The sequence below is a fragment of the Cannabis sativa genome, chromosome 3 (genome assembly GCF_029168945.1).
Source record: "Cannabis sativa cultivar Pink pepper isolate KNU-18-1 chromosome 3, ASM2916894v1, whole genome shotgun sequence".
Classification (NCBI taxonomy): Eukaryota; Viridiplantae; Streptophyta; class Magnoliopsida; order Rosales; family Cannabaceae; genus Cannabis; species Cannabis sativa.
The window spans coordinates 60,755,121-60,764,474 of NC_083603.1; the positions used below are offsets into that span (position 1 = coordinate 60,755,121).

The 9,354-nt window shown below is 37.5% G+C and overlaps 1 protein-coding gene across 1 annotated transcript; it reads left to right on the forward strand.

Moving 5' to 3' along the window:
* Positions 1 to 246: 246 nt before the first annotated feature.
* LOC133036204 (uncharacterized) lies at positions 247 to 2,119 on the forward strand. The gene is made up of 4 exons (XM_061112717.1): positions 247 to 603; positions 754 to 891; positions 1,022 to 1,433; positions 1,578 to 2,119. The coding sequence occupies exons 1-4, from the start codon at positions 247 to 249 to the stop codon at positions 2,117 to 2,119; spliced, it is 1,449 nt and encodes a 482-aa protein (XP_060968700.1).
* The last annotated feature ends 7,235 nt before the right edge of the window (positions 2,120 to 9,354 follow it).

Sequence of the window (9,354 nt, forward strand, 5' to 3'; positions counted from 1 at the left end):
GAAAATGAGGAGGATCTTGGAACTCATCCGGGAGAACGGAGATCACCTGCTAGGAGTCACCAACGTTCTTCCCAAACCCATAGAGCGAGGACTCGTACGTACCCCGATGGAGGAAATACGACAAACTGCTCTCGGGAGGAAAGAACAGAGTGTGAAGAAGCAAGTGTGACTTCGAGGCGATCCAAAACCTATAGCAGATCAACTCGAAGAGGAGAAAGTACTCGACGAGCTAATGATTGAGAAACTATGGGGACAAGTAAATCCGCGAGCCACTTAAAGACAAAGTCTATGAGTAGGACGCGGTCTATGAGTAAGACGAGATTTGCCAGCAATTACTCCCAACTAGATCTGCGAGAGCACTTGAATCGAAAGAAAGCTGACCTTCGCCAACAGCTTGGTCTAAAGCAAGAGGATCCAATCCAATTGCGGATAAACGAGCTGGAGGACAAGTTCAGGAGATATCAAGTGGGGGAATTAGGGAAATCATCTAGATACAACTCTGGCGAGGAGCTTGAGCCGTATCACCCAAATATTATGAATACCCTTTTTCCTTCGGGATTCAAAAACTCGCATGTCTCGTCCTATGACGGAACCAGAGATCCAGTCTCACATTTGAATAATTGTAACACGATAATGTGAGCGAGTAACGTGACGAACAATTTACATTGTATTTTGTTCCCCACCTCGCTTGTTGGAGCAGCGAGTAGCTGGTTTAATAAGTTCACTCGTCATTCAATAATTTCCTGGGAGCAGCTGTCCAGGGATTTCAAGAAGCAATTTCAAGCCACTAGGGATAGGCAACCCGAAGCGGCCTTGCTAACCAATATAAATCAGCAGCCTGACGAAACACTTAAGGAGTACTTAAGTCGTTTTAGCACGGCTGCTGCTAGGGTTAGAAACTTGGATGATAGCAAGCAACTTACAACCCTTTAGGCAGGGATCTCCACTGATCCATTAATCGTCGAGGGCGAGTTGTGGGATGATTACAAGGACGTCTGGTAAGAAACATTACTGAGTTCAGGTGTTTATCCAAAAGGAAGAAGCCCAAAAGGAAATGAACTTGTTGAAAATAGGCTCGGGAGGTAAACCCAGCAATGTTTCAACAGGGACTGCTTCCACGAGAATTGATAACTCGGGGGCTTCTGGTCCGAAAAGAAAGGACAGAATTCAGGAACCGTCGAAGGATAGAAAGAAACAAAAGAAGCATGACAAATACATGCCAGTGTATACTATTTATACCGAGCTTAATGAAACTCGGGAAAATATTTACCTCGCACATGAGCAGAAGGTAGCCTTCAGCAAACCCGAGCCTATAAGGAATTTGAGGAGCAAAAGAGATCCTAACAAATATTGTAAATTTCATAAAGATATTGGGCATACGACCGACGAATGTCGCCAATTGAAAGATGAGATAGAGAGCCTCATCGCTCGAGGTCATTTTAAACAGTATGTCAAAAGACAGGGCCACGGATACAACTAGCCCCGTCAGCCTAATAACCCAAACAACCAGGGATTACAACCTATTCCTGTGGAAGGAGAGGACATCCTGGTTATTTCAGGAGGGCTACATATTGCAGGGGAAAGCATTAACGCTCAGAAGAGATATGTGAAGGAGATAAAGAACGACCAGTCGGTATTTGCCCCAAAACCTTCCAAGAAGGTGAAAACCAAGGAACCCCCCATTACATTCACAGAAGAAGATGAGAAGAATGTGAGATACCCTCACGTCGATCCGCTGGTCATAACCATTCAACTCGCTGATAAGAGGATCAAGAGAGTGTTAATAGACAATGGGAGCTCGGTAAATATCATTTATAAGGAGACTTTAAAGAAAATGGGGCTCGAAAAGGCCAAGTTAAGGCCTTGTATGGTGAATGTTTGCGGATTCACCAAGGATAGCATCGCTAGCCTTTGCATAATCAAGCTCGCATTAACTTTAGGCGAGGCACCTTTGACTGCTACTGTTATGCAAGATTTCTTGGTTGTCGACCTGCCTTCGGCTTACAACATATTGTTGGGTCGTCCAGCACTAATCAGACTAGGAGCAGTCAGTTCGATCAAGCACCTATCTTTAAAGTTCCAAACACCAGATGGCGTGGGAGTGGTGCGTGGCGACTAGATGCTGGCTCGCGATTGCTATCGCATAGAGTTACAGCATAGAAAGGCTTGTCATCAGTTGATGACGATCTTGGCAGGAGAAAACGAGAAGAAAGAGGAAGATCTTAATCCCCGAGTTCAAGATGAAAGAAACCTACTAAAACCAATTGAAGAATTGGAAGAGGTTATTCTCGACCCAGGAAATCCCACTAAATGTGTGTTCATCGGGATAAACCTGGACGAGCAGCCCAAATAGTAATTAATAAGCTTTTTCAAAGCAAACCAGGATCCATTTGCCTGGAGTCATGAATATTTGATAGGGATTGACCCTAAGATTATCTGCCATTACTTAGATGTTGATCCAAACTACCCCGCGAAGAGACAAAAAAGGAGGCTCTTGGATTCCGAGAGGCAAGTGGCACTAAAACAGGATGTTGACAAGTTGTTAGTCAACGATTTTATACGCGAGGTATTTTACCCCTCTTGGGTAGCCAATCTGTTCTCATCCCGAAACCTAACAGAACTTGGAGAACTTGTATTGACTTCTCCGATCTGAATAAGGCATGCCCAAAAGACTGTTTTCCACTTCCCAGGATCGACCAGTTAGTGGATGCAACTGCTGGGCACGAGCTTATGTCGTTTATGGACGCATATTCTGGACATAACCAGATAAAGATGTACGTCCCAGATCAAGAACATACAAGCTTCGTAACAAACATGGGACTCTATTGTTATAAAGTCATGCCATTCAGACTGAAGAACGTTGGGGCAACGTATCAGTGACTAGTAAACGAAATGTTCACCGCCAAATAGGGCGAAACATGGAGGTTTATGTTGGAAATATTTTACCAGGATCTAGATTAACTAACAAGTATGTTTCATTAACATCCTAATATGAATTCTAAAACAATAAAATAAACACATATAAAGTTTAGGAAACCTTACATTGGGTGCAGCGGAATATAATGACTCCTTCCGCTCAGATCTCTAGCCCTTGATTCCTTTCTGTAGCAGAGCATCACCAAGATCTGAACCTGGATCTCTTTCTCTCCTTCCTTTAGTCTGATTCTCCTTCTTGTTGATTGGATTCTTCACAATCTTCCACACTATGATTGAGATAACACTTGATGTGTGTGGGCACTCACTCATTCACTCAAGGTTCGAAATTATTGAAGATGAAAAGAGAGGAAGAGAGTGGCGGCTAGGGTATAGGTAGAAGGCTTAGAATTTTTCTCTGAAGGAATGAAATGCATCATCTTTTTCCTGAAGCCATCACTACCTATTTATAGGTAACCACCTAGGTTTAAGTTAGAATTATTTGACATTAAAATAATAGAAAAATAAATAGTAAAATTCTACAAGTGGGGCCGGCCATAGGATAGTTATTGGGCCCACTTTGCAATTTTGCCATTTTGTCTTTTTTCCATCCCATTTTCTCAAAAACGCCAATTTTCCAATTTAACCACTTAAATGCTGATTCCAATTATTTAATAACTAAAAATAAATTATTAAATAATATTGTCATTTAATATATTTATTAATTAGACATATAAAGTCTCTTAATTAACAAATAAAACCTAGAATCTCTTTTCTTCACAATTTTGCCCTTGCTTAGTGAAAATTCATAAACTAGACATAGTCTAATTTTAGAATTATAATTGATTAATCAAAATCAATTAACTGACTCTTACAAGCAGTATGGTCTCAACTAGTATGGGGACCATGGGCCTATATAACCGAGCTTCCAAAAAGCAGATCAATAATTTACCAAGTAAATCCACTGACTTATTAATTCCTTTTTGAATCCACGCATAGAACTTAGAATTGCACTCTCAGTCATATAGAACGCTCTATATGTTCCACGATATAGATACGCTATTAATTATCCATTGTTATAATCCTAATTTGATCAATGATCCTCTAATAGATGATCTACATAATATAGGGATTAAATTAACGTTACACCCTTCAATGTATTTTATCCTTAAAACACTTAGCTCCGTATAAATGATATTTCAGCGAAGTGAAATGAGTACTCAACCATTTATCTCTGTTTAGCCAAGCTCGAAGGAAATCATCCTTTCACTTCTAAATACCTATAGAAGTTATAGATTCCATATCTATGTTTAGCGCTCCCACTCAATTATACTATCTTTTTGTTTTATGAATAAGAGAATTTAATTGCTCATAACCAAACTTACATCACAATTTACATCACATTTTTACAATGTTTACAACTATTCCATCCCCAATATAATCATGTACAGTTTAAGTTTCTAGTATCCAATCTATGTCTTCCCCTCTTGCTTTTTTAGGCGGCCAAGCTTGGATTCTCAGCTACTTAGCTGCTTGGCCTGCTTCCACTCAATTATACTATCATGTTCCCAAAATATACGTATCACCCTGACCCAAAAGTAGGCTTAACTAACAAATCAAAGAACATGTATAATACTCTTGAGATCGAACTTTATCATATCAGGATTAAGATCATTTGATTTAGGATCAACTAGGTGATATTGAATTGAATTGATATTACGGTAAATTTAACATATCTAATCAAAGTTCAATATCGGTCCCCTCCAATGTATACTCCATACATCCGATACTGGTAAACTTTGCCAATGTCCTAGAAATGACATAACACTTATCCAAGGTGTAAGCATACCTATCGCTGATTACCATGCAAGTCTAAATCCAGTGAACTGACAAATCAGGGAATTAAACTTTCGAACATATAATCAAGATTATATTCCACTGTGCTGACAACACTATAATCATTAACAAATACATATTTTCTGGACTTAATAGAATTTATACATTAAATATAATCATGAAATAAATCATGTGAACCATGCAACATAAAATGTTATTTCTAATCTTCATCAATATAATCAGATTTACTTATTAATAAAGATCAGAAATAACATTTTATGTTTCATGGTTCACATGATTTATTTCATGATTATATTTAATGTATAAATTCTATTAAGTTCAGAAAATATGTATTTGATAATGATTATAGTGTTGTCAGCATAGTGGAATATAATCTTGATTATATGTTCGAAAGTTTAATTCCCTAATTTGTCAGTTCACTGGATTTAGACTGGCATGGTAATCAGTGATAGGTATCCTTACACCTTGGATAAGTGTTATGTCCTTTCCAGGACATTGGCAAAGTTTACCAGTATCGTATGTATGGAGTATACATTGGAAGGGACCGATATTGAACTTTGATTAGTTATGTTAAATTTACCGTAGTATCTATTCAATTCAATATCACCTAGTTGATCCTAGATCAAATGATCTTAATCTTGATATGATTAGGTTCGATCTCAAGAGTATTATACATGTTCTTTAATTTGTTAGTTAAGCCTACTTTTGGGTTAGGGTGATACGTACATTTTGGGAACATGATAGTATAACTGAGTGGGAGCGCTAAACATAGATATAGAATCTATAACTTCTATAGGTATTTAGAAGTAAAACGATGATTTCCTTTGAGCTTGGCTAAACAGAGATAAATGGTTGAGTACTCATTTCACTTCGCTGAAATATCATTTATACGGAGCTAAGTGTTTTAAGGATAAAATACATTGAAGGGTGTAACCGTAATTTAATCCCTATATTATGTAGATCATCTATTAGAGGATCATTGATCAATTTAGGATTATAACAATGGATAATTAATAGCGTATCTATATCATGGAACATATAGAGCTTTCTATATGACTGAGAGTACAATTCTAAGTTCTATGCGTGGATTCAACAAGAAATTAATAAGTCAGTGAATTTACTTGGTAAATTCTTGATCTGCTTATTGAAAGCTCGGTTATATAGGCCCATGGTCCCCATACTAGTTGAGACCATACTGCTTGTAAGACTCAATTAATTGATTTTAATTAATCAATTATAATTCTAAAATTAGACTATGTCTAGTTTATGAATTTTCACTAAGCAAGGGCAAAATTGTGAAGAAAAGAGATTCTAGGTTTTATTTGTTAATTAAGAGACTTTATATGTATAATTAATAAATATATTAAATGACAATATTATTTAATAATTAATTTTTAGTTATTAAATAATTGGAATTGGCATTTAAGTGGTTAAATTTGAAAATTGACGTTTTTGAGAAAATGGGATGGAAAAAAGACAAAATGGCAAAATTGCGAAGTGGGCCCAATAACTATCCTATGGCCGGCCACACTTGTAGAATTTTACTATTTATTTTTCTATTATTTTAATGCCAAATAATTCTAACCTAAACCTAGGTGGTTACCTATAAATAGGTAGTGATGGCTTCAGGAAAAAGATGATGCATTTCATTCCTTTAGAGAAAAATTCTAAGCCTTCTACCTATACCCTAGCCGCCACTCTCTTCCTCTCTTTTCTTCTTCAATAATTTCGAACCTTGAGTGAATGAGTGAGTGTCCACACACATCAAGTGGTATCTCAATCAAAGTGTGGAAGATTGTGAAGAATCCAATCAATAAGATGGAGAATCAGACTAAAGGAAGGAGAGAAAGAGATCCAGGTTCAGATCTTGGTGATGCTCTGCTACAGAAAGGAATCAAGGGCTAGAGATCTGAACGGAAGGAGTCATTATATTTCGCTGCACCCAATGTAAGGTTTCCTAAACTTTATATGTGTTTATTTCATTGTTTTAGAATTCATATTAGGATGTTAATGAAACATACTTGTTAGTAAATATAGATCCTGGAAAATATTTCCAACAACTGGCCTCAGAGCCATGGTAATGATTTACTTTCATGAAATATGAATTAAAACAATGTTATGTGTTGATTTGGATGGTTTCATGTTGGTTATTTGCTTATGTGATGAATGTATGTGTTGTACGAATTTTTTCATGAAAAATATTTTTTTTGTTTCTGAAAATATTTTATGTGGATTCCATGTGAAAAATTAAGAAATTTTCTTTTTTACGGAACTCAATTCCGATAAAAATTGAAAAAGTTATGAAGGTTTGAATTTTGGGTGGCCATGGGTGTCGAGATGGTGCTTAATCGCACCAGAGACTCGGACAAAACCTGTTTACGCGCGTGGAATTGGGACAAAAATCCCTGTCTGAAGCGCTCGTCAGCCTCGTTCGGACATCCAGGGACGCGCACATCTCGACCCTGCAGGCGCCGAGATTTCTCAGCGTCACTCCCTCTCCCGCGGGCGCATCTGGCCCGTTTGCAGCCTCCTGGGCTGCAACGTGCAGCCTGTCTCGTGTGCAGCCCCAAAAACGCGATTTTTGTGGGATTTTTCCTAAAAATCAGATTTTTCTAATTTTCAAACCCTAAATTTAAAATAAAATATTATTTTTAAATATATTTGAACTTAAATATCATATTTTAAATTAATAATATTTATTTTTCAATAGATAATTATTAATTTTGATATTTGAGGTTTAAATTTAAAAATAGATTATTTTATTTTTAAATTATGGTCAGCTTTAAAAATTTGTTAATTTTTTTAATATTTATGTATTATTTAATTATAAGATTAGATATTTTGATATTTAACATATTTTAAATTAAAAGATAACTTTATCTTTTTATTTGAAATATTATATTAAAATTATCTTATATGACAAATTAAATAATTAATAAATTTGAAATTAACCTAGATATTTTTATAGATATTTTAACCATAATATTTTTGTAACACCCTAACTAACATAGGCGTATTACGTGATTTTTAAACATGCTGTGCAGCTCGTTGCTAATCAACGAGGTTTATGGAAAACGTGATTAATTAAAATTTTTGCTTTTTAATTAAACTTATAAAATAATATTACAAAAGACTCGGGATCCCGATTATAAAATCATTTACAAAAAGATTTAACTGTTTAACTGATACACAAAATAAATGTCGCCTAGCGACCAGTTACAAAAAATCAGCCTCGCTGTCCCGATGATCGTACGCTCCAGGCCTAACCGCCCCGACATGTACAACCTTCATAAGCTCGCTCACGGTTTATCAGCTCTAGCCTTGCCTTTACCTACACATCAACGTAGAACTGTGAGTCAACAGACTCAGTAAGAAAAGCATAATAATACTCATACATAAATCCCGGTCATGATCAGACGCCCATACCCCTGATCACAACCCTAACTGCCGTGTCCAACACGATACTGAGTCCCGCTACTGCCGTGTCCAACACGGTACTGAGCCACTACTTGCCATGTCCAACATGGTGCGAGTTACGAACGTTCATAGGGACGGTACTATTGACACGTAACAACTCGATCGGTCGAACCGGTCATACTCCGCCGCCGGTCATACTCCACGGCTGTACCGACGTGTTACTATATCCTCCCGATCGGTCGAACCGGTCATACTCCGCCGTCGGTCATACTCCGGCTGTACCGACGGGATACGTCAATAGTACGGAACCACCAACCAAGTGTCGGCTGATCGGTCGAGCCGGTCATACTCGATTCTTGGTCATACTCCGGCTGTCTCAGACGTGACGGGGTTGGATGGTTCGAAGCCAACATACATAACTAATGTAATCTAACAAAGCTTCCTACATGCACGCTAAACATGTAATCTACATATGCATACCGTTATACTAATCTTACCCGGATTCCGAATTCGGGTGTGCCGTCAACTTTGACCGGAACTTTAGCTGAGCGGCGGATTACAGGCTCCTAAACCATAAAAATCACAACACTATAAGTGACACGCTAAATCACTTCCCGGGGACTTAAACTAGGAACTAAAAGTTTCCCTATCGATAAAAAGCATGGCAATACCCCGTAAAACATAAAAACAAGAAAAACTAGGGTCCCTGAATTTTCCCCAACCGGTAGACCGGTTGCCCAACCGGAATTCCAGTTCTGGAAAATTCAGAACCCTCATCCGGAATTCCGGATGTACAACCGGAATTCCGGTTCCTCGCAGGCAGCAAACCCAAAATTTCATAACTTGCACAAATCAACCCCAAATTGATTCAAACCTTCTAGACCTGTTCTATACCTTCCCTAGAACATTTCTAAGGCATCAAAACAACCCAGAAATCCCAGATACGAAAAACACCATTGGAGCTCAAGCTTTGAGTTCTAAACTCAAACTTGAGCAAAACCACCTAACATTCATTCAAACTATGCTTCAAACTCATAATCAAGCTAATTACAACCTCAGAAATTAGAATCAAATTCATGCAAACATAACAGCCACCAAAACCTCCATTTTTCTTTGAAAACCCAAGCTTTTTACATAAAAATCTAACAAACTAGAACAAGAAACTCA

Excerpts from the sequence above, each read along its gene's own strand:
- LOC133036204 (XM_061112717.1), top strand. The coding sequence starts at position 247 with ATGGGGACAAGTAAATCCGCGAGCCACTTAAAGACAAAGTCTATGAGT. Across the intron at positions 892-1,021 it reads TTAGCACGGCTGCTGCTAGG|GTGTTTATCCAAAAGGAAGA; the intron begins GTTAGAAACTTG and ends TACTGAGTTCAG. Across the intron at positions 1,434-1,577 it reads AGAGAGCCTCATCGCTCGAG|GGGAAAGCATTAACGCTCAG; the intron begins GTCATTTTAAAC and ends TACATATTGCAG.